The 26041-nt window shown below is 36.8% G+C and overlaps 2 protein-coding genes and 1 non-coding gene across 3 annotated transcripts in view; 2 read left to right on the forward strand and 1 right to left on the reverse strand.

The window, feature by feature from the left end:
* On the forward strand, positions 1-25037 carry epn2 (epsin 2). The gene is made up of 9 exons (XM_042341001.1): positions 1-35; positions 720-1511; positions 8252-8364; positions 9752-9859; positions 10697-10841; positions 11577-11744; positions 14089-14187; positions 15759-15950; positions 17795-25037. Exons 2-9 carry the CDS (start codon positions 914-916, stop codon positions 18115-18117), a joined length of 1746 nt encoding a protein of 581 aa, XP_042196935.1. The 5' UTR covers positions 1-35; positions 720-913; the 3' UTR covers positions 18118-25037.
* Positions 7306-7377, forward strand: trnaa-ugc. Its single transcript has one exon. It is a non-coding gene; the product is annotated as a tRNA-Ala (tRNA).
* Positions 24830-26041, reverse strand: part of b9d1 (B9 protein domain 1) — a 2333-nt gene continuing 1121 nt past the window's right edge. Inside the window, exons 2-3 of the mRNA XM_042341002.1 lie at positions 25797-25864; positions 24830-25247 (exon numbers count right to left, since the gene is read on the reverse strand). Coding sequence (XP_042196936.1) covers positions 25093-25247; positions 25797-25864 — 223 coding nt within the window. The 3' untranslated portion in view covers positions 24830-25092. The remainder of the gene's footprint in view (positions 25248-25796; positions 25865-26041) is intronic.

The following is a 26041-nucleotide window of genomic DNA, read 5'->3' on the forward strand; positions in this document are numbered from 1 at the left end:
TCTGAAAACTCGTTTGCCGATGGTGGGCAGATTAGGTGAGGAATATGAAGCAGGTTAATGGTATCTGAGTGGAAGGAGTGGGGTTGTAGAATACAGATTTAAATGTAATTTGAGGATGTGATTCACTCTTCCTCATTAGCATAGTCGGAATTGTACATGATGCAATGGTAAAATGTGTTCTTCAGCACAAATCCCTGAGGCAACCATTTTACCATCTTGCTATTTTCATCGCTTTTACAAGTGTAAAAGGGCATCCTTCCCTTAGTCAACTATTAATCCACACCAATTTCATGCCTTAATATCTACTCACAGTTTGAAGGAAGTCTCTTTTGAGATTCTGTTATTTGTTTTATCTAAAACACCTTTTGGAAATTTAGGTACATATTTCTCTAGTATCAGTTTGGACTATCATCTTTGAAATGTCTGAGGTTGGTTAAGTAAGATCCTTCTGAAGTTGTTTTGTTTCTGTCAACCGTTAGGTTATTGATTTTATTAGTTTTTCTATTGAGGTAATGCCTGGTTTGTCTTACTACTTATGGCTTTAATGTCATCTTTGAAGAGAGAAATTGGATTTGGCTGTTTGCAAACTGTCGAAACCTCCTCGGTGTTGATGGATTCCCTTAAAAATGTTGACCTTTATGTAAAACTAATCTGTTAATTAAAACATTATGTACAATTTCATTATAAACAAATTAATTTAAAACTACTTTATTTTGCAGGTAATTTTCCTAATACAGCAAGTTATCCCTTGAAAGGAGGAAATGATTTTGCCAGAAGATTTGAGTTGATTAATACAAGAACTTTGAGTCTTCTTTCCGAAAGAAAAGTGTTCATTAAAAAATTCTCTTAACATCAGACAAGTTCCTTTAAAAGACCTTTTCTAGTAGATCTGCTTCTTGTGAAGAGATCCATCATGACGACATCAGCTATTAGACGACAGATGAAAAACATAGTAAACAACTATTCTGAAGCTGAAATTAAAGTGCGTGAAGCAACCTCCAATGACCCCTGGGGACCTTCAAGTTCCTTGATGACTGAAATAGCAGACCTAACCTACAATGTTGTGGCATTCTCAGAAATAATGAGCATGATCTGGAAACGTCTCAATGATCATGGCAAGAATTGGAGACATGTCTACAAGGCTCTGACATTGTTAGACTATATGATAAAAACTGGGTCTGAAAGAGTTGCACAGCAGTGCAAAGAGAACATATTTGCCATTCAGACCCTAAAAGACTTCCAGTATATTGATCGTGATGGCAAAGACCAAGGCATAAATGTGCGAGAGAAGTCAAAGCAGCTTGTGGCTTTGCTGAAGGACGATGAGCGTCTCAAATCTGAAAGATCCCAAGCTCTTAAGACAAAGGAACGTATGGCTCAGGTAGCCACAGGAGTAGGAAGCAGTAACCAGATTACTTTTGGTCGTGGGTCTAGCCAGCCTAACCTCTCTACAAGCTATTCAGAACACGAGTATGGAAAATCAGGAGGATCACCTGCTTCATACCATGGTTGTAAGTATGTTGTCCATAATGCTTTAAATTTCTTCCTGGTGCTTGCAATTATATGCTGGTAAGTTTGGGTACAGTATTATTATGAACATTGTACAAATGGAGTAATCTGCAAGTTTTGAGATAAACTCTACATTTCAGTGTATGGGGGTAGAATTGTAAAACGGAGAAATAGCTGAGATTGCATTTAAAAGTGCAGCAGTGCATAGAATTTCAGGCTTTCCTGCAAGTTTACTTCTTATAAATCTACAACAATGAGCTCAATATCCATGCAAATATGAGATTAAGGATGTGACATCTGAATATCCATTCATTTATACAGAAAGTTTTCAGGGAGGTACATTGGGTTTGTTGGCATGACTATAATTATTGGAAACATTGCATGCTTAAACAATGAAGAAGCAGATTGTGGCCTGGATTGTAACTTTTATTTGGGTCTCGAATAGGTTCGATCCAAACTTTTCAAGTTTTCAACCATATTAGAAATGTTCAGGAAATTAGATGTAGTTCCCTTCTTGTGTGATACCTTATTGATTATTCATTTGTATAGATCGGATCTCTATCCATCTATGTTGTTTTAATTGAAGCTGAATGTGGCTGATGTAGAAACCTATGCTATGGTTTTGGATGAGTCTAGGCACTCAAAGCTTGCAGGTTGAGAGATTCAGAGAATGGACAAATAAAGTTGTAGAAGAGGTCAGCAAGGTGTTTGAAATCTAACTGATCAATATTTTGGGGTCAGCCAGGTATCTGACACACATAGAAACCTATGGCCTTGCTTAAGAGTATCCAAACCAAACTGAGAGATCCATGGATCCTACCTGTAAATCTAAATTCCAGAGATATTTATGTCTGCTGTCATCAGTAGTTTCTTGGAATTCTGTGGAGCTGGACTGCCACAGAGGGTTGACACGATTCTGACATTCCGTTGTCAAACACGTCACTTTGGAGCCAATTCAGCTCCAAGGAGATGGGAGGATCTTTACAGAACAGCTTGTGATGTGCCACCTTGATGTTCTCAAGGTCCGTGTTCCAGGCTTACTCAGCACCAGCTGCTTAATCTGGGTCCTCATGTGAGGAGCTTTGGTCAATAGGTGTACCCCCTGAAAGCCGACTCCACCTCCAAGGTGCTCAAAGAAAGGACAGTGTTGGCTGGAGACCACCCTCCCTGCAGCTGGTTCTTGTGTTTTCCATAAAAATATACAATACAATTTACATTTATATAGTGCCTTTCATATTGGTAGAACATCTCAAAGTACTTCATCCTACGAGCTAGGCACCACAATGATTTAGATGTATGTAAATAGTAAGGCTTTAAACATGTCAAATTTGGAATGCATCAATATGCGTACAACTGTCTCACAATAGAGTTCTACTTTATTGCAGAGGATAAACTGTGAGTGACCTTTGACTTCAGTGTGCAGCAAGATGGAACATAATGAACTGTATTATCAAAGTTTATTTAGAACCATTTGTGGATTTAAAATAATTCTTAAATGTAATATTTTAAAAACCAGTTGAATGACTTTTCAAGATTACCTCCATTTTATGGTGTTCATCCATTTTATGTGGGAGTCAAAATGAGCAGTTGTGTGCACCCCTATATCAAAAGAAATATCTGATGATATAAATTATTGACAGTCTGAAGTTAGGAATATAGGAACAAGAAAAATCTATTCCGTTTATGGAACCTGCTATGTCTGAAGAGTGCTGTTTATCATTCTTTGGGGTAGGGTGGTGATTTTACAGAATTTACCATCAGGAAAGTACATCATTGAAGTATTGTACACTATAATGTAAATTGTAGAAGCTTGTGTGGTTGATATTTTCAATGCTGATACAAATTGTGTTTACTATGTATTTTTGCAAATGCAAGGGTGAATTAATTACACCATGTAATTAGGACTAATTATGTGAGGGTAAGACACAGCAAATGGAATGGCTCAGAAACTGGACTTTCCATCACTCAAACATTGTTTTGAGTAGTGTATAGCTTCCTGCTGAACTCCAATAGAGCATTACCTTACAATCTCACCATATCGTACTATGTAGACTTTTTATATTTTATGTATGGAAGGGAAACCTTCAGTTTCTGGTTAATTATATTATTTTCTTGGGAAGGACTATTGGTGTGACCTGAATAGCTGTGGCCCAATATCCTTATTATATGATTTTCATGTTAGTAAGATTAACTATTTTGATGCAGTTGCAGGTTTGTTGAGAATAACCAGATCTTTACTGTAAAATTGTATTTATTTTAAGTTTTCAATGGCAGCTGAGAGTTAAATATTTGTGATAAATATCATACAAATTTTGTTCAAACAGGCAGATAGTCCTAAAAACATTGACCTACATTACATGGCTCATATTACATTCATTTTTTTATCACGTTAGTTGTGGAGTTGTTTCTAGAATAGTAAATGTAGCTTCCGCTGGAGTTTTCTGATTACTGTACTTTCAGAAAATGACTGCCTACTGTACTTGAGATCTTAACCATCAGTATTTACTCTTTGTAACTCAAAACTTTCAACTTAAATTTATGCTTTATAACTTGAAACAGGGAAACCATTCCCCACCATCTTTCAAAACTGAAAATGATCGATCTGAACAGATTGATTTCAGGATTCTCATACTCCCCCACAAATCACTTCATGCCCTACCTCCGATCTGCTCACACCCTACTCCTCTACACTCTGTTGTTCAAAGGATGGCCCCTTCGTTTTGCTTCTATTTCTTTGTCCTGATCCGTTATAGATTTATGTTCTTAAAATCAATTTAACTTCATAGTATCAGTTTATATTCATTTGTAATCTTCTCTATTCCTGATTTGAATCCCTTTGTCAGCAAATATTGTAGTTCTGTTCTTTTTAGAATTGTTTAACCAGTGTTTTGCTATTTAACAAGCATTATCCTGCAGTTTTGAGAGAGTTGCTACTCATTTACCAAATCAATCTTGTAGCTGAGTTAGAGTCCTGATGTGGTACCGTATGTGTACAATTGACATATGTGCACCAAACTGGATCCAGAATATTAGTAGCTGGTTGACAAGTTAGTGGCACACATGGACATGTATTTGGTGGTCTGCTTCTACATTGGGGAATTATTTTATAGTTATACATTAAAACTCACAAGTCGTATCAGTCGGGACTGTAACATATAATATGAGTTGCATGAGTTCGAATTGCAGGCAACTTTGGTAGAAGTTGTGCAAAATCTTCACACTCGTATTCAAATCCATTCACTCCCTAGCTCTTCCCTACTTCTTCAACCTCCTCACTTCCTATTCCACCACCCGACGCTTCCGTTCGATTGGCATCAGCCTCCTACTTATCCCTCACACCTTCCGTTCCACCAGTTCAGCCACTACAGTCCAAAACTGGAACACTCTCCCTCAATCCCTCCACCTTGCCCCCCCTCTCTCCTTTATCAAGTTCCGCCTGAAAACCTTTTCGGCCATGCTGACGTTCATCTCCCTCCTCCCCTACTCCCCCCCCCCCCCCCCCCCCCCCCCCCCCCCGGCTCAGACTTTGCGACTGTTAAACGCTCTGAGACGCTACCTCTGCGTGGAGGGCACTATATAAGTTGTTGTTAATCAACAGTTTCATGTGATGGGTCTTAAGACGTAAGACTTTCCTCTACGACTATGCCTATGGCCACCTCTTTCTCCCTGGTTTGATATCAAACTACAGTATTGTTAAGCGCTCAAACGCTGCAATGCTATATTTAAACATGAACATATTTAAACAGGATATAAACGTAATGTGTCTGGAGCAAGATAGAGAAGGAATGCCCAAAGTTTGATTCCAGAAGAACTGAATTCTGGTTGGCATTACATAAATACTTAACAATGGAGAAATTCATTGCCAAGTGGAATATCAACCCATAGAGCATTATAGCCTGGTATCTGGTAACATTTTAGTACTTGTAAGCTCAGTAGGAGTCAAACTTTGCAGGTAGAGGAAGAATTTTTTTCCCCCCAGAATATATTTTTATTATGGCTTTATCAGACTGCTCTGATGTACACATTGTTCGGCTCCACTCACTCCTCCAGTGGGTTGAATTCAAGATTCTTGTTTTTGTATTCAAATCCTTCCACAGACTTTCCCACCCTATCTCTATAAACCTCCTGCAATCTTACTTGTGCTCCGGCGCTCAGCAAACCCTTCATGTTCCTGTCCAGTTGCCTTATGAGCTTTTGCCCATTCTGCCCCGCTCTCTGGAACTCCATCTCTGTCTCAACCCCTTCCTACGCTTTTATCTTTGAACAAATACATGTATCTTTGTGTGTTTGTGAAATTGTGTACTTCCAAATGTCTTGTTGGAAATATGTTCCTAAGAGTAAATACAGATAATAAAAGCAGGCCTATGTGTTTTGGTAATCTCGATTGAGGAGCAATGCAGACGTGGCCGGTTGTAATCCAATATACTAAAGGAGAAAGATGCTATATTTAAACTGCCCTTCAGATGTAAATGGAGAATCCAGTGCACAAATAATCTTTGGATTAGTATGTTTGATTGTCTGTTGCTTGGGTTTAGGGTTGGGGGTTAAAATGAGTACACAAAATAAATACTGTAGGTTATTTGTTCAAAAGACCTAGGAGATACAATACTTGCACAGATTCTTAAGTGGATTTTTGAAGTGCAATACATCTGTAAAAGAAAGAGGTACCCATTTTAACAATGATGTCTATTTTTTATTTTGGGTATAGTGCTGATTGGTTTAGATTTTCCTCCACCCTGTTTCACTGCTTTCACAGTGCCATTTCATAATTATTCAAATGTTGTTCCCAGGCTCTATTGCTAAATTTTATTACGGTATTTAAAAGCTAGATCTATTTAATCTTAACTTTAAAGAAACAAAAAATGAAGAAAAAGGACCAAGTGCAAATTGAAATGTACAAAATAGTTTAATAAATATCAGTGTAGTGGGATCTAATTTTTGGGTTGTGTAAACCATGTACCACTATACCCAGGAACAGAAAGAATTGTCAGTTCCCTTAATTCTGTAACTGACAGCGAAAGAAAAGAATACATTAGAGCCTCCTCATGCCCTTCCTCAACTAAGTCTTCAAACATAACCTTCTATTCGTTTCGCCCACAGTCAATTCACTTTACAGCATATTCTGTGAAGCGCTTTGAGATGTCTAGAAGGCGTGAAAAGCGCTATATCAAATGCAAGGATTATTATTATTATTCCTTTTTCCCTCATGTACCTATCCAGCTACCCCTTAAATACATCTTTGCTATTTGGCTCAACAACTCCTTGCGGTAGCATGTTCCACATTCCCACTACTCTCTGTGTGACGAAATTTCTTCTAACTTCCATATTTGATCTATTTGTGACTATTTTATATTGATGGCCCTGGTTTTGGTCTTCCCCCACAAGTGGAAACATCTTCCCTATGTCTATCCTATCAAAACTTTTCATCATTTTAAAGTCCTCTATCAGGCCACCCCTTACCCTCTTTTCAAAGGAGTCCAAGCATGTTCAGCCTTTCCTAATAGACATAACCTCTCAGTTCTGGGATCATCCTTGTGAATATATTTTGCATCCTCACCAGTGCCTCTACATCCCTTCTATAACATGGGAACCAGAACTGCACACAGTATTCTAAGTGTGGTCTAACTGAGGTTCTATAGCAGTTCACCATAACTTTCCTGCTTTTCATTTCTATCCCTCTAGAAATGAACCCCAATGTCTGGTTTGGCTTTTTTATGGCCTTATTAACCTGCTTTGCTACTTTTAATGAATTGTGTATGTGTACCCCTAGATCCCTTTGCTCCTCTAGCCCAGTGGAGTCCTGTAGCTCAGTGGTTAGAGCACTCGCTTTGCAAGCGAGAGACCTGGGTTCGATTCCCAGCAGGATGAAACCTAGGGCAAGTTTCCTTACTCCACACATCCCTCAAAAATATAATAAATTAGTCATTTCAATGCACGACTGTTTTTGGGACACTGCTGTGTGTAATTGGCTGCCGCATTTTGCCCACAGTCAATTCACTTTACACTCTATTCTGTAAAGCGCTTTGAGACGTCTAGAAGACGTGAAAAGCGCTATATCAAATGCAAGGATTATTATTATTATTTAGGTTTTTATTTTCTACCAAAATGTACCACCTCACACTTTTCTACATTGAATTGCATTTGCCGTTTAAGAGTACAACCAATTTAAAAAAAGAACGTAGTTATTAATTACCTTATGTTTTTCATTTATTATAATTAAGAATAGCTGTAATTCCTTTGTATGTTAGATAGATCCAGATATTGTCAATACCATGTTTGTAAATTGTTTTTGTTAATCTTTCAGCAATCATTTTTCTTCCAATAAATATGTTAGATTGTAGACAAAGCTACAGTTGCCCATTAATGTTCAGGCATGAGAGAACGGTGCTTTTAAAATGTTTCTGTGATCAATTATACAAGTTAGAAGTCAACGACAACAGCGCAATGTTTGAGGAAATGGATTTATTTGAAATTTTTGTTGCAGAAATCTTCTTGCTTGTAGGTGACATGTGTCGGAAGCTGTTAGTACAACTAACCATATGCGTAAGACATGTTCCTTTCGAGTGTTTATATTGTTTCCCCACATCAAAACTGTTTTCAAAAGACTACAGCAACCCATTAACTTTAGTCGATGAGCACGTATATTGATATCCACATGCATGAGGTGGTTTGATACCAGGCAGATTAAATGTAACGTTTCCTAATTCTTAATTTTAATGTATTTCTTCTTCTTTCTGTTTAGCAACCTCTCCACAAGCTTCTTCGGAGCTGGAGCAGGCAAGACCCCAGACAAGTGGAGAGGAAGAGCTACAGCTGCAGTTAGCTTTAGCCATGAGCAGGGAAGCAGCAGAACAGGTACAGCGCACATAATAATTAGCTGTAGCCCCACCCCTTTCAACTATGTTTTACACCCTAACCTCTGCCATAATATAGTCATCAATTAATTGATTAAAGCAAGATGACTAAAAAATAATCACACTTGTGTTTATTATTATAGTAGACCTAGAATGGATTTTTTACAATAAACATTAAAATATGTAATAATTATGGGTTTTCTTCAGACCTTTTAAATTAACAACTTTTAACCTTTATTTTTAGTTAGAAAGTGTTATTTTTGTGGGGCAGTTTAGAAACACTGCAGCTAATGCTTATTAAAGTGCTTCAAACTGGTGATGTTATGAAAGTCAATGCAGTGCACATAGTGAGTGGGGTCTTGTACATTATCTGTCTCATTGTTGGGTTCTTAATCTCACTGACACGATGTCTGGAGTAAAAACAACTTGCATTGTTTCATTCCCACAGGTGTGACATATTAAGAGTTAGAAGTGTAGATAAAATGCTATTATTAATGTGTATATATTAACTTAGTTTCCAGGTCTTTTATGATCTTAAGCTAAAAAAAGTATTGTGTTTGATGCTTTGTAATCTAACTAGAAAGGGTGTAATTTACTGAAAAACTTTGAATATTTATAAGATGTACCTTGAAGTTGTATTTATGAAAATCCAGTTCAGCTTTGTCTGATGGGGAGTTTTAGTCTATCAGAATAGGTAGATTTTGCTTGTATGTTCAGCAATGGCTAAAGGAACCTCAGATGGTATGCTGCCACACCTGTCCCATCCACAAGAGACAGAGGCATACAACATAATTTATTTCAGGAATATAGTATATTATATTTTTATTGGATAAGATTTTTTGGAAAAACAAACAAAAATTTTATGGGCGGAAATAAAACTTGGTTAGGCGATACAAGAATAAATTCAGTGAACAGTTTGTTTCCCTATTCTGTATTGAATTAATAGATTATAATTTATTTATATTAAAGAAAGGAAACCTAACAGACCAGCATAAAATAGATTTTTTGTGTACTGAGCAATTTAAAATGCTAACGTGCAACTATTTTATCCATTCTTGTTGGTGCTTTGATTTGCTCAGTAGACATTTAATGCAATCAAATCAATGATAGGGATATTGTAGCATGCCCTTTTCAGCTTCTCACACAGACCATTCATGATAATTTTTATCTTCTTTGTTGACGAAATCTAAAGTCAAAATAGTTTTCACTTTTTTGCTTGGATTGTGGTGAATTAATCTGATGGAAAATTGATTTCCTGTATAGTAACATATTTAATAATTCACCTTAAAGTTACACTGAGAAATGTTGACGCACATCATAATCGGGTGATTTGCATTGCACTGTAATTTGTAAAAATTGTTCATAATTATGGATGTATTCCTGGTCAGGAGGACCGCATTCGCCGTGGTGATGATCTTCGACTTCAGATGGCTTTAGAGGAAAGTCGCAAAAATACATCTCTATCCGGAGGAGACACAGCTCGAAAGAAGAAAAAGGTGAGATTAAAGCTGTCTACGTTTAATGTGAATATTCTCTTGTTTTTTAAAAGAAGTCTTTATTAAGGAGAATAACAACTTGCATTTATACAGTGTCCTCACGCAGGGTAGTGTCCCAGAGCGCATCTATCTTTTTGTGGGGACGATTTCTTAGGAACACAATTACTCTTAAAAATAATTTAAAAACTGTTGATATTTCTGCATCTTTAATTTTTGTTCATAGTTCATTGTGAATATGCTGTTAATTCCTCAAGTAAAACTTTTCTCTTGAATTACTTAGCAATAGTGAATTACTTATCCAAATGTGCATTTAAAAAATCTGATCAAGATAATTATAATATCAATTTATAATAATCAGGATAGATTATAATATCAATATATAATAGATTATAATAGCTGGTATTATGCAATAGAACAGTCCAAGTGAGATCTATGCATGCCAAGATTTCTTACTAGCTGAGTCCTCAATCGCATCCTTGCTGTAAAATGAGATGTTATGTCAGTCACTGGAAGGAACAGTTAACCTTTGGCCCGCTTTCACACATCTAGTCACCAGCTTACAGTGAGGGTTAGGTTGCCTGTCCACATTATAGATCTTCAGGATACAGAAATAAATAATGGGGTGGCTTGGCCTCTCTCCCTGAAAAAAATATAATTTTCCAGTTCAAAATGAATAACAATTTATTTAGCTTTATTTTAATGAATTGAAATGGTGACTGAATATATACTGTATCAGATCATTAAAGCTATTTTTTAAACTTAAAATACCCTTTTCCTTCTTATAAAGCTTCTGACAATACTAAAGAAACTTTTTCTTCCTTTCCTATTAAATGGCAGACACCATTGCTTAATCTTATGGATGCTGTGCCTACTGCACCACGACAAAAAACAGAACCCTGGGGAGTAACTGTCCCCGCAGAACAAAATGACCCATGGGGAGGAACCAGCAGTCCAATAGCACCTGACCCATGGCAATCACTTGGTAAGATTACATGTATAATGCAAGTGCCCATTTACGACGGGCAGTTTCCCAAGTATAGATGGCCTACATATGTTAAACCCTGTCTGGTTTGGGTACTCTTAAATTGATGATGGGTTTGCACATGTTAAACACCTGGCTGACCTACAAAAAACTATGTATCTGACAGCAACAGTGAATTGTGACTTAACTCTGCAGAGCAATTACCAAACTAAATTTGAATGTGTAAAACATCTATATTTGAAAATATAGAAAAGCTTAGCGCTCTGTTGCTGATGTGATTTGTAGAAACAGAAATCTACAACAATAGAAGGAAATCGCTTGGCCTATCAAGTCGGTACCGGCTCACAGTATAAGGAGATCACTTCAGTTCCACTACCCCCCTTATCCCCATATCTCTTCAAGCCCCTCTCTTTCATATGCTTGTCTGCTTCCCATACAATAGACTCTGTCTCTACCCCCTAATCAGTAGAGCATTCCACATCCCAACAACTTTCTGGGTGGAAAAAATCGTAAATTCTCATTTTGCTATTCTTGTACATCTTAAAACAATGCCCCCTAGTCACAGACTCATCTATCAATGGAAATAACCTCCTTATTTTTATAACTGGAGATCTGAGTCATTCCCCACTTTTGTTACTCAAGTGTTGTGTGATCCATTTAATATTTTGTTTTATTTTTCAGTTCTGTATCTTAAGGGAATTAAAATGCTTTAGTTTGGCTTCTCTGATGTTCTAGGTACCAATCAAGCCACTGCCATCGATCCTTGGGGTACTTCTGCTTCCTTGGCCACCCAGTCACTTCCTACAAATATCGATCCATGGACTTCCTCACAGGTCTCATCTGTTGCTGTGAAACCTTCAGCTGACCCATGGGGAACATCTCCATTAGCTTCTGTGAACACTGGTAAGACTAAAGTTCATAGAATTATACAGCACAGAAGGAGGCCATTTGGCCCATAGTGTATGTGCCGGTTCTTTGAAAAGAGCTATCCAAATCAATTCCACTTCCCCACGCTCTCCCCATGCAAACTTGCCCTCCCCAAATAATTATCCATTTCTCTCTTAAAAGTTGTTATCGAATTGGCTTCCACCAGATATGAACAAGTCGCTGTGTGAAAAAATTTCTCCTCACCTCCCCTATTTTAAATCGGTGTCCTCGGGTTACCGACCCACCCGCCAGTGGGAATAGTGTCTCCTTGTTCACCCTATCGAATCCCCTCATAATTTTGAAAACTTCTATTAAGTCTCCTCTTAACCTTCTCTGTTCCAAGGAGAATAATCCGAGCTTCTCCAGCCTCTCCTGATAACTGAAGCCCCTCATTCCTGGTACCATTCTGGTCAATCTCCTTTGCACCCTCTCCAATGCCTTGACCTCCTTCCTAAAGTGTGGGGCCCAGAACTGAACCCAGTCTCTCGCTGAGGCCCCACCAATGTTTATATAAAGGTTCATCAGAACTTCCCGACTCTTGTATTCTATGCCCCTATTTATAAAACTTTTTTCTACCTATCTTGTCACCTTCAATTTACTTTATTTATATTTACTTATATGACCCCCCAGGTCTACCTTTTTCTTCACCCCCTTTAAGATTGTACCATCAGCTTATATTGCCTCTCCTCATTCTTCCTCCCAAAATGCATCACTTCGCATTTCTCCACATTAAACTTCATCTGCCCCGTGTCTGCCCATGTTACCCGTCTGTCTGTGTCCATTTACAGTCTGTTACTATCCTCCTCACTGGTTACTACTTTTCCAGCTTAGTATCATTTGCAAACTTGGAAATTGTTCTCCCTATACCTAAGTTCAGGTCATTTATATAGATCAAAAAGACCAGTGGTCCCAATACCGACCCCTGGGGGACACCAGTGTACACTTCCCTCTGGTCAGAAAAACAACAGTTTACTCTCTGCTTTCTGTCTCCCAGCCAGTTCTGTATCTGCTGCCACTGTAATTTTTAATACCGTGGGCTTCTATTTTCCTTACAAGTCTCTTATGTGGTGCTTTATCAAACACCTTTTGAAAATCCATATAACCCACATAAACTGCGCTACCTTCATCCACTCTCTCCCTTACCTCATCAAAAAATTCTGTCAGGTTTGTTAGACACGATTTGCCTTTAACAAATCCGTTTTAGCTGTCCTTTATGAACCCATATTTTTCTAAATGAAAATTTATTTTGTCCCGGATTCTAATCTTTAGACGTTTCCCCACTACTGATGTTAGGCTGACTGGCCTATAGTTTCCAGTTTTATCCTTCTGCCCCATTTTGTATAGGGGAGCAACATTTGCAACCCTCCAGTTCTCTGGCACCACCCCTGTGTGCAGGGAGGATTGAAAGATTGTGGCCAAAGCCATATTTTCATCTTCCCTCAGTAACCTAGGATGCAGCCTGTCTGGACTGGGTGACTTATCTACTTGAGTGCCAACAACCTTTTTAGTACCTACTCTCGGTTTACTCTCATCCTATCCAATTTCTCTACCCTCTCCTCCGATACTGTGGTATTGGTTGCACCCTCTTCTACTGTGAAGACAGATGCAAAGTACTCATTCAGTATGTCTGCCTCCACAAGAAGATTTCTTCTTTGGTCCCTAATTGAACCCACCCTACCTTTGACTAACCTTTTATTCTTTAAATGCTTATAAAATATCTTAGGATTCCCTTTTATGTTACCCGCTAATCTTTTCTCATACATTCTCTTTGCCCCTGTTATATCCTTTTCAGTTCTCTGTACTTTCTATATTCTATTTGATTATCTTTTGAAGTTGGATCAAATAGATGTCTCATTTACCTTTAAAAGTTGTGTACAATTTTTTTGACATGGCACAAAATGTCTACTTAAATAGCTACATTGATTTAATGAAGGAATTTTTATATTCGTGAGTTTTATTTTCAACTTAAGGATATCAATACTGGTAAATGGACCATGTTATACTTGTACTTTTGCACCTGATTCAGCATAAGTATCTACCAGGATATTTGGGGAAGACAAGTATGCATGTCTATGGGGAGAGAGCGGGGGAATGGAATTGATTTGGATAGCTCTTTTCAAAGAATCGACACAGACACGATGGGCTGAATGACCTTCTTCTGTGCTGTATAATTTTATGATTTTATGATATTATGAGGCATTCAGATATTTAATTCTCTGGAAGGTGGGGCCTTTGCTGATACTGTAATGTGCTGAATATTGCTTTTGACTTTAAATAAGTTTAGACTATCTGCTGTGACTCTTCTCTACTTGCCCCACAGGAAGTACAAATTTTGATCTCTTCACCACATTGAATGGGGCAGCCAAGGATGACTTTGCTGATTTTGAGGGCCTTCGAGCATCTGCAAAAAAGGCAACTGGTAAGTTGGTCTGTGTAAATTTTCAAGCTAATACTTTAAAAACTGCAAACAGGCAGGCCTGGTTGACCATGGGTTCGCTTAGAAACTTGGGTCTACTCTGGACCCACATTATACCGTATTCTAGTTTCTGGCTCTGACTACAATATGTTACAAAAAAAATTACATTTGTATAGCCCTTTTCATGTCGGGAGGACATCCCAAAGCGTTCCAAAGACTAGCCAAATTGCCCACTAAAAAAGTTTGATTTTCAGGTTGACTGATCGCCACTGATGTACATACATGTACACTATGTACATAAAGTGCTACTGACATCTCTGCCTTCACATCAGGCTTTGCGAACACATCATCGCTATCCTTACTCTGCTCCATTGGCTTCCATCTTTCAGAGAATTAATTCAATAACTTTGTCCTCACTTTAAATCCATGCATGGTCTGGCCCATCCTACTTTTACGACCCTACTGCTCCAACCATTCTCTTCATTCAGCAAACTTCGGCCTGCTTCATGTCCCCTGCTCAGTTCGCTTTATCATCGGTGGACGAACTTTCAGGTATTCTGCTCTCATTCTCTGGAACTCCATCCTGGAGTCCCTCTGTCTTGCCACCAGCTTTCCAACCTTCAAAACCGGCCTTAAGACCAATCTTTTCAAATGTTTTCAGCACCTCTTCCTTTCCCCCATTCTGTTTATGTTCCTAATCAGCTGCGAGTTGTGTTTTCAGGGCTACTCCTGAAATGAAAGGTGCGGTGCTGTATAAATGTAAATTGTTGTTTAAGTGACGTCAACCAATGACCTGATAATTTTGGAAGATGGCCATTATTTCTCACTTTGTTATAACGTAACCTCTGAGATACTGGACACATGCACCTCGTTATAACGGAGTTGGCCTGTATAATAATAATAATCCTTGCATTTGATATAAATGTGTTGTGGGAGAAGGATATGTGGGTGTTTTTTTTAAATCACTAAGTGTTGTTCCAGATATTCTGACATTATATCTATGATGGAGATTGAATGTTGGGTAAAATGTTGAGGCTTGACTGCAGGAACAATAGATGTTAGTTTCCAGAGAAATTGCAGCACCATCTTCCTTCTCCCCATGTGATCTAAAAGTATCATTAGGTTCAAAACTGCTGTTTTTTGATTTAGTTGCATAGTCCTGTGAGACTGGAATATATTGCTAAATAAAAGAAGGGCTCTTATGCAACGTGCTTTCTTTATTTTCATATTTTGATAATCAAGTATATGTTGAATGTCATAAATCTAACATGAAAACCTACAGATATGTTTGATAGTATTGTGAATTGATAAGATGAACAAGTTTGACTTTAATGGTTCATTGATTTATTTAAATACAATAAATGGCACTTGCAGCAAACAGTTATAATAAAATGTACCCATATACTGCAGTAAATAAATTCATTTGTAGACAGGAACACCGATACAGCACAGTTTGGACCCAGAAGTGAATATAATTGGGTACAACGGTCTTGTTGAAAAGCTTTGAATTGAGTACTATTGAATTGTATTGAAATATACTATGCTTTAGTTAACTATTCTAACCTTTTCTGTAGATGGGGCTGATATGCTGGGAGCAAGTTCTAAGACCAGTGGTTCAGTTAGTCCAGATTTATTTGATGCTCAGCCCACAACTCGGAAAATACCAGAGTCCTTCCTGGGCCCCAATGCAGCCCTGGTGAATTTGAATTCACTGGTTTCCACGCCTTCACAACTTTCCAGTGTATCTAATCCTTTTTTAGCTCCAGGTATGAACTGCAGAAGTACACTGAACTTTGCTTCATATTTTGAACTGTGGCGCTATTCCTCCATAAATCACAACTCGTTTTTGGTAACAGGGTTATTGTATGATTATTTTATATTGTACAGGATTTGTTTCTGTTTCCTGTATATTTATTGAATGTGTGTTGGAAAGCAGCTGTTGAGTTAGCAATTTTCAAAAACATTTTTTAATTGCCAGATTTCAATAAGGTAATTCTATTGTTAATCAGATGTCATTCAATTCCAGAATTTCAGTAATGAGTAACAACTAGATAAGCTAGGGCTCATCAGTCTTGAAAGAGGATGACTCGGAGAGACCTCATGGAGGTGTACAGAATTTTAAATGGGTTTGTAGAAGTAAAGCCAGATCAATACCTTAAGATGCTTCATTAGGGTAGAACAAGAGGACAATGGTTTAGAGTTGTGAAGGGCAATTTCAGGACAAATGCAGGAAGTATTTCTTTACACAGAGGGTAATCAACGACAGGAACAGGCTGTCAGGAAAGGTGATAGAGGGCACGAGACTCAGTTAAAAAGCAACTTGGTGCAGTGATGGGAGGATGTAGGGTGGGTGTTCTTGACAGATGAAATCAGATGGGCTGAAGAGCCTTGTTTATCCAGACCGATTCTATGATCTTTTTCACAAATCAATACCTGTTCAAATCATTGTTATAGTTACTCTTTCATGAGAGCTCGGGAAATGTGCTTTGTTGTTCTTACTACATTTATTACTGTAGCTCTATCTGCTCTACAGAACATGAGTACGGTAACTTTTTTCCTCAGATTTCCTTGCACCACAATATTCTGTTTGTTTTCTTAGACTTGACTTTCTTTGTTTCTTAGCTGTATTGTGTAAAAAGGACAAGGTCATTGATAGTTTAAAATCTATTAAATATTTCATAATAATTTTTGCATTTGACTTATGTTATTAAATGTTTACAGCTATAACAGTACTTTTTCTGCAATAGACAAAAAAATGGTTTTTGATTAGACAGGAATGGAAGTAGTGTAACGCCAGATATATTATAAGTGATATTTTATTATGGATTTTTTTAACACCTCTTCTCAATGACGTTCACTTTCAGTGGGTCAGAGTCAAACTCAGTTATTTTCTCAAAAGACTAAAGATCCACATGGACAAGAATAGCACTGATTTCTGTATTACACCCCCAAAGTAATCCACATTGTTGTGGACAAACGAGGCTCCCCTATTGTTGTCAGACAGGCAGGTACTTTTAAAGGTGTGTGAAAAAAAATGAAAAAAGTAGATTACTCAGTATGCATGGTAGGATTATTCTTTGAACAAAGTCTCTGTCATTTGCCAATTTTCCTAATTGTGTCTCTTCTGATTTTTAAACTCTATCAAGGAAAGTGACTTCATTTTCACAGAAAGAGGAAAGTAAAATTGGAGCCTGTCTGTTAAAGAAAATGTGCAAATTTAAAATTTGAATGACAATTATTTATTTTGATAGCAAACCCCATTCTTTAATTTTACTTTCAGGGACTGTGTTGCTTTGGTATGCCTCTTTTGATTGTGCACCAGTGTGTACCTACAAGTTTCCTTTGGAGTGCTGCAATGCATTTAAAATGCAAATGCATTTATTTAGCATTAGTTTCATTTAGATTTTTTCTTTACCGTGTATTTTAACATTTCTGCTGTCTGCTATCGTGATACTAGAAAAACAATTTTCAGTTTATGATGTGCAGCAGATGTTATAATCTGAAGCAGTTAAATTGGCTTATCTGATTTGTCTTTGTGTGTGTGTTTGTGTGTGTCTGTCCTGCAAAATGATTTCACTGATGACCGATTGTAACTTTGTGTTTTTTGTAGGTCCAACCCCTGTCCAGGTCACTCAAATTAATCCCTTCCAAGTTAACCAGCCACAGCCTCCTACCCTGAATCAAATGCGGGGAAGCCCCTTAATGGCTTCTGGGCAGCCTGCGTTTGGCAGCATGTCTACAGTCAACCTGGACCCAATGCCACGCACCTCCTTGTCGGCACCAATGGCAATGGGCATGGTTTCTGTTCCAGTTATGGGTAGGATTGGTACAGGAATGAACACTGTGGGAACAATGCCCCAACAACTTATATCAACAGGCATCCTTCCACCTACAAACCAGACCTCTAGTACGACTAATCCTTTCCTTTTATAAAAAGACTAGAGGATATGTCTTCAATATAAAGAGAAAACCTAGATAGGAGTATAGCTAAGCATTTTAGACTACATTTATGGGTGTGGTGAGAAACTCTTCAAAGTAGGTTTGGATTTTACTGTACTGTTTTTTATGAAGTACGTATTGATGGTGGTTAATTTTCACTGTTTTCTAAAGAAGCTATTTGCTGCCAATGGAGGTATCGTACAGTGACTGGACATTTAGTTGAACAGTAGTAACGTGAATCTAATATTTACGCCTATTGTATCCTCCAATCCTTAAGTGCATATTACAGTTTGTCCAAAGGTAACATAGTGTTGTGTGGTATATTCACTGTTTACTCTGTTTTTGCATACTTTGCAGATAATTGATATTTGACCTGCTTCTTCAAAGAAAGTAAATTATGAAAGCCTTAGTGACTGTTTTGGGAATTGGAAGTTTACTTTTGGTCAATGATAAGCGGTTTTGAATAAGGATAATTATAGCATAACTATACTACGCACCCTAGGCTCAAAGCTGATGAATTAAAAATAATTTTGTAAACCTGTGAGGATAGCTACATTTTTAATGTGCTGTGTTCTAAATATGCTATTGCACAAAATGTTTAAGCATAAGACTGTTGCATGCACCTTTTATCACTGCTTGAAATCATGCTCTGGGCACTGGATACCAGTTAATCAGATGGTATCAGTTATATTTTATTAAACATAACACTGATAGGATTGAAATCCATTGTAAAGTGATTTGATCATTAAAGTATTGCCTCAGATGATGAATAAACATCTAGCAAAAGTTAGAATAAATATTGTGAAGAACAATTTTTTAAGTGGGTGGAAAGTTGCATGGATCAGTCTATTTCCATAATTGAAATTTTAGGACTTGCTAATAATGGGAATTGCTATTCTTCTCTAGAATATTTAATAACACTTGTCCAGGTGTAAGGTTGTATTGTTCACCTTTGTTAATACAACAAAATAGATGCATGGTGATAAAATAAACATTTAGTATAGAGTTTACATCAATGTAACTTCAGAATTTAGAAGCTTTTCATTTCATTTATTTTTGTAAGTACAGCAAACATTAAGCAATTTCAATTTGAACATTGGCAGATGTAGTTAATCCTGGAAACTTTGCACAGCTTCCTTTCTTCAAGGTGGTCTCATGTTAAGGTTAAATAGAAGAATATTACAAGTTTGTCATTTGAAACCATATTGCAGTTTACAAGTTTGATAATGTTTTTAAGGTTTTATTTAGAATGTTAGAATTTTGCAAACTTTCTTTTTAAAAAATCTGCTTTAAAATGTTGCATTGACAGGTGCCATGAAATATATGGCCCGAGATTGTATGTTTTCATTGTTATTGCAAGAAAGATTAAGATCTTTGTTTTAGAAAGAGAAAAGGGAATCCAATGAATGTAAGTGTATTTGCATATTATGTTCAGTATGTCATGTGGGTTCAAAGCTAAGTGCATAGCAGTTTATGAACAGTTATAATCAATTGCAAGCTGATTTCTGTTGGATGAAAGACTGGCTAGCAGATGGCTTAATAGTAAATTACTATGCACAAATGTTAATAAGCAGTTAGTTCCTTTCATTTCAGCAATTTAAATGCATAGACAACACCCAACTCACGTATTGCTTTTATCATTGTGTGCACACTTCACAAATAAAGGCAAAATATTTGTTTTAACTTTAAATTTCATGGCTGAGCAAATTTAGAATTTCACTTCTCTTTAAAGTGCAAAAATGGCAAAATTAACGTTCTGCATTTTTCTTTGCAGCTGGTGCTGGTGCACTTTGTAATTTGACTAGCAAATAGCTCTTGGAGAATAGCATCCTACACCCACTTAAAGGGAGAAGTAGAAACTTTAGTTTTGCTCATTAGTTATTTTATTCTAAAGAAAATAATTTGATGTCCATAACTTACTCATATTGGTTAACCATTATGAGCAAGTCCATATTTTTCTGCTAGCATACAAGTTTTAACCTGCACAGATAGATCTCTATTAACAGATTTTAATGACATTGGTTTGTGTCACGTGTTATCCACATCTAAGTGAAATGATGAGCTCCAGTAGTTCTTCTGCTTAAAGATAGCAAGGTATGAAAAATATAAGAATTAGTTTATCAAACTAATTTGTCTAGTGATGACATACACTGGCTACATTAGTGTGCACCTTATACAAAAATATTTTTGGCATTACTACAGATAGTATGGCACATTTTATAACAGAATATTTTCAGATTTGTGAAGTTATTTTGACACTTTAGCTTGCATTTTTTTATGCAGGTTATCTACATGCCAAATATGTAGATGACCCAAAACAAAATTTCTGTTAAGTTGTTCATTCAAAAAGCTATCCCTGTTGAGTCACAACACATAATATATTTATATTTGAGTAATTCCAGATATTTTGAATTTATTTCAAGATTTTGGAAGGGTGCATGTGAGTGTGTGAGAGTATGCATGCTAAGAATGTAGCCACTACTTGTAGCCTTGCATTTAGTCACTAAATTTTATACAAAGCTTCTGGTAAGATTTGTAATGTCAGAAGTGTTTCCACCCTGTACTGTAAAATTTCTTTGCTGTTACATAACTGCATAAATGTTATGTTTGGTCTGTTTTCGGTATCTGTTATTTGTATTTCAAGTGTACTGTAGCTATCTACTAATATTTTATTATAGAAATTGTTATGGTAGTATTTTAAATGGTCATTTATACATTTTTAACATTAAATACTTTTGTATGTATTACCTTTAACATACCATAGATTAAGGAAGCCATGCTTCTGGGAAATTTCAAGAATGTGACGCCTGAAAGGTTTACCAGTTGGAACCTATGTGACTTCCCCTTCTTGTGATGGAACATTATGCATTTTTTCACCACATACCCCAACATACATTTGCATCTTTTTCCATTTTGATATGGTGGCTGCGGAATCCTGTCACCACCATAATTTGTGCTCTAACTATGCCTTATTGTGACATATCTTGAAAAAGTTTATCTTTTACACTTGGAGTCTATCTGTAGCTCCCGTTGACCTGTGACGTTTAGTAGATTTGCTGTCACACTTGTCTCTGGAGCTTTCATTCATGATATGTTGATATTGAATGCTAGGTAAGCTGAAATTCAATACAATTCTCTCCTTTTTGTACTCTTAGTAAAGGAAAGCAAAATAATACTATTAGGAGGCAAGCCTATCAGTTTCCATAAAGCAAACAATTTCCGAGAAGCTATTTGTCCAACAATTTTTTTTCTTCTTCCTGTGGGATAGTGCCTATGTGTTGTGACATAATTGAAACCAAGAGTTCACTGAGGTGCAGGCACATATCCCAACAATCTGTTGCAGCATTCCAGAGTGGTTCTTGAACAAGACATTGATATTGATTGTGGCCCTAAACGAAAAAATTAGACGAACCTGGAAGAAGAAATGCTTGTGCTCCTGACGACTTCCTTTAGCACCATTGTACCATTGATGGCTAAATTTTATATATTCAAAAAATCAAGGCTGACAAGCTCTTTATAAAGAAAATATTCCAAATGATTGTGCTTCTTCAGTATAGTCCGAGATAGTCGTAGATAGGATGTTTTTGTTGCTGTAGGTAGTGAGGAAAGAATGAAGCATGTGAGATGTTAACTTTCAATCTGGTTTTAGTACTCAATTTTTATCAGGGTTACCTATTGCTTCTAATTGCACCTCAATTGCTTGTTTAACCCTACCCAGACTGGCTTTTCTAATGCAAAAACAGGAAAGAAGATTGAACACGTTTTGTAGATTTCTAATGGGCCTTGAAATGTCTAAATTCCAGAACTTTGAAGAAAATTCCCTTCATAGGAGGTAGATAATAGAAAATATATTGGAACTGAGTCATCTAGCCAATCTTATTGGTATTCAGATTGAGCAGCATTGTCACAGCAAAACTACCTCAACTGGCAGTGCTTTTTATTATTGGCATGAATGTAACAGAAATAACAAAAACTAAAATATAGCATTTTCTATTGTTTCTCAAAAACAACTTTTCTGCTTGTATTTGCATTTCTACCCCTTTGGCATGCATGGTCTATTATGTGATATGCACTAGTTTTACAAACTGTATTTTTATTCTAAAAAAATTGACTTGACCTATTTCCATCTTCTATTGGGAAAAAATTGACTTGACCTATTTCCATCTTCTATTTGGGGAAAAAATTGACTTGACATATTTCCATCTTCTATTTGGGGAAATATGTCAATTAGTAAATTACATTTATGACAGTGGGAGTTGCACAAGACTTGAGTCACTTTGAAAATTGTCACCACTCTAAAAGTAAAAGTTCACGAATAATTTTTGTGATTTAAAATTCCTGGATTTTGTAAATAAAATGAAATTATTTTTATTTTGCTAATTCATTTTGATGCATTTGATTCAGATATTCTCAAGATAACCGAGGATTTACATTAATACAGTGACTGCCAAAATTCAAAGCAATTTTTGGTAACTAGTTTCCCTTATTCTTTTCTCTCCCGACTGCCCCCACCCCATTCCCACCCACCCATAAAAAAAAGCAAAAAAATGCTTCTTCCTGTTATTCAGGTTTCCCTGCAAGCTAGAGGGGTTGACAAGTAGCTTCCCTCTAGGTCTCATTGTGTCAGAATGGTCTTGTGAATGGTCTTCTGAACCAGAATGGTTCTTCCCTTCCTGCTCCAGGACATTGAGACTGAGATTAACAGCTCAGCAGTTAAACACTGGGTACAATCTTAGATCTCCATACCACTCAACGTTCAAGTTCCCTGAAGGCAAGTGACTAGAAACAAAATGGGATTGCATGTTTCTTGTAATAGCCATGTTTTTTACCTATACGGTATCAAAGAATATTGATAATGTCAGACTTGGTAATTTACAATAGGAATCATAATTGAGCAGTATATTTTCTTCCAAATGTGGATTCCCACTGCACAAATACAAGAGTGTGTTATATGTCCTTGTTTCAGAGAAAGTTAGAATGTCTAATATTGTATAAAATCATTGATATGAAACATTTAATGATGAAAAATAGAAAAGAGCATGAGGGGGGAGAGCAGGCAATTAGGAATAGAATATTACCTCGTTTGATGAACTTATTTTTATTCTAAAATTCTACCAAGATTCTAGTTAGTTAGCATGTGTTAGAAATGTCTATCTGAAGAGTTGGCTCATTCTGTTGATTAGATATACACATCTCGTATCTCAATAAATATGTATATCAAGGTTGTTAAATGCATGTAAGAGCATTACCAGCTGGGTGCATAATATAACATTTCTACCAGGATTCTTTAATTAAAGAAATTGGAATTTCATCACCTTGATTAAGGAATCCTGTTAGAAATTGCTGCTCATCTATTCAGTTATTAGGTTGTTAGCTGACTATCAGTCCACCATTATTGTACCATTAAACCATCAGAGTACATCTGAGTAGTCAGTGAAGGTGATACTGTTGGAGTCACTTTGGACTTCACAACTTTGTGTCATGGCTATTTATTAGTCAGTGAATTGCTACACAGAAATGTGCAACAGATGGAAAAATAGGCCTTTTGTTTCTTTAATGTCCTGCTTTTCAGATTTCACAACTCTTCCCTCCATCACAAGACTCTGTGAGCCTATCTCCCCCATCCCCCAGAATATAATATTCAAGATCCTATCCTCACTTTTAAATCCCTCCACATTTTTGCCTCTGCATCTTTCTTAAACTTTTATCAACCTGACTGCTCTCACCACACTGCAGGCACTGGCCTGTTAATGTTGGGTTTTCAGCTTATCTACTCCCACTCTTTGGAACTCCATTCAGTTCCCTGTACCTCAAGACCTTGTTCTTCGATTGGTCACCTTCCTCCTGAATCCACCCCTCAGCTCTGATGAAAACTTCAACTAGCGCTCATGTGAAAGGAACAATGTAAATGTGTTGTTGAGGGACATTTTTGTGAGGGAGTGAGAAAGGGGAAGTCACTTGGGTTCTGGTTAAACAGATCAAGATACTACTGTGATTTCTCGGTTGTTTAGCTCACCTTTGTTATGGTATGCAAAGGATAACTTGATTTCAAGAATGAGAAATACTACACCTAATGGTGAGTAACCTATCTTTTCATATACTACATTCTGTAATTTACCAAACTCATTAATGATGCTGGGAGCAGGCTGCTTTTATGGAATTTGTACCCAGTTGTTGTATAATATAATTTATCATATTATTGTAACATATGTTCTGTGTTTTATTTTCTATGTAATGGTTTTGTAGAAAGTCACACAAATGTTTATCATTTCAACAGCAGTAAAGATCAGGGGGCTCTTGCTTAAATAATGAAATTAAATAATTGTTGTTGTTCAAGCTTATTTTACAGCCATAAAGATGTTGATCTGGGTTTAACACATTATTACAATTTCCCTGCAGGTTCCAAGGGTCTGCCTTGTTCAGTTGGTACTGTCGTACTCTTACTGCTGGGTTAGAAGGTTATGGATTTATTTTAAGACATATTCCAGCGCAATACAAAAAAAAGCATTATTAATGTCTTGTTGGATGTCAAACTGAGGTTGTCTGCCTTTTCATGTAAATGTTGTAAGATGCCAAGACACCATTAGAAAATCATCTTTGAGACAATCTGATAAGGTGTTGGTTGTGCCTTATGATGAATAGTTTTTCTATTGGCTATAATCTGAGGTGGACAACAAAGTACATCTGAATAATTTGGTGGACCAGATTTAACTAAATATGAATTTATTACATACATTATTATTACATATAAAACATTGCTAGTACATGCAACATTTTCACCAGACATGCAAAATTGGATCTTAAATTTGTAGTGTAATTTAAAATTAAAGTGCACTGTTTCAATTATTAATCTAAAGTATAAAAATGTACTCAAGTCAAAGTTGGTAACAGACAGTTATGGCTGGGGGGGGGGGACAATACTTTGTACCAGTCACTTGGTGTGTCAGTATCTGTAGTCAGGAGAGCTAGTTATGCTCTAATTGAGAGAGTTGAGAGATCAGAGATAGATACCACTTGAGGATTTGACCCATCAATTGGGCCTGAGTCATAGCCAAGCTTCTTCATATCTCTGGTGACCATATTGAATGAGAGTGTAACATATCCTTGTGATTTGACCCTAGTAACTGAAAAACAAAAAATACATGAGTTTTCACAACAAGAAATTAGATTTTTTTTCTTGCTGGTCTGATAATCACAAAAACAATTCTGGAGAAATATTCAGGTGCGTCTTTGGCCACTATTGGAAATCACAAAAAAGTTTAATGGTTATTTATGCATTCTTCCCCTGTGCTACTTACATGACACCAGGTCTACTCACTAAGACTCCATTATTTATCACTATTTGAGATGATGCTGGGTGCACAGACCTTATGAGCGGCACCAACAGTGAGATTATTATATATAATATATATATAGTGCCTTATCACATTGTTGATGTCTCCAATTGCTTCAGAAGATATACTGTAAGGTGGATTGACTTATTTTGTGGACAACATGTTTCCCCACAGAAATGCCCCACAAACAGCCAAGGTGTGAGTGACCATTTTTTTATTTGGGGCATGTGTTGACAAGGAAACTTCTCTGCCCAATATGTCCACATCCCTCCAGTGTCAATTTAAAAAAAAGTTACAACTTTTTTCATCCTATACAAACATTGGGGAAAAAAATCATACCTTCTCTTCCATCTCCCTGTGCAACCACTTTAGGATCAGTGTATTCTGGACGTCTTCCCATTATCCAGCTGACAAAATTAGATTGAAAGTCATTAGGTTTTTCTTAAACGTTGCTCCACTGTGAACTGTCCTGGCCAACAATCCCCCAGATAAAAAATGATCATTCACTTCATGACTCTTTAAACACCATGCTGTGTTCAAATTGGCTGCCAAACGTGCCTACATAATACACATTCACTAATACG

The sequence above is a fragment of the Callorhinchus milii genome, unplaced genomic scaffold (assembly GCF_018977255.1).
Source record: "Callorhinchus milii isolate IMCB2004 unplaced genomic scaffold, IMCB_Cmil_1.0 Scaffold16, whole genome shotgun sequence".
NCBI lineage: Eukaryota > Metazoa > Chordata > Chondrichthyes > Chimaeriformes > Callorhinchidae > Callorhinchus > Callorhinchus milii.

What these genes read in the sequence shown, in the direction of transcription:
- epn2 (XM_042341001.1), top strand. Translation starts at nt 914, where the DNA reads ATGACGACATCAGCTATTAGACGACAGATGAAAAACATAGTAAACAAC. An exon ending in GCAGGGAAGCAGCAGAACAG is followed by an intron (nt 8,365 to 9,751) that starts GTACAGCGCACA and finishes ATTCCTGGTCAG; the next exon opens with GAGGACCGCATTCGCCGTGG. An exon ending in CAGCTCGAAAGAAGAAAAAG is followed by an intron (nt 9,860 to 10,696) that starts GTGAGATTAAAG and finishes ATTAAATGGCAG; the next exon opens with ACACCATTGCTTAATCTTAT.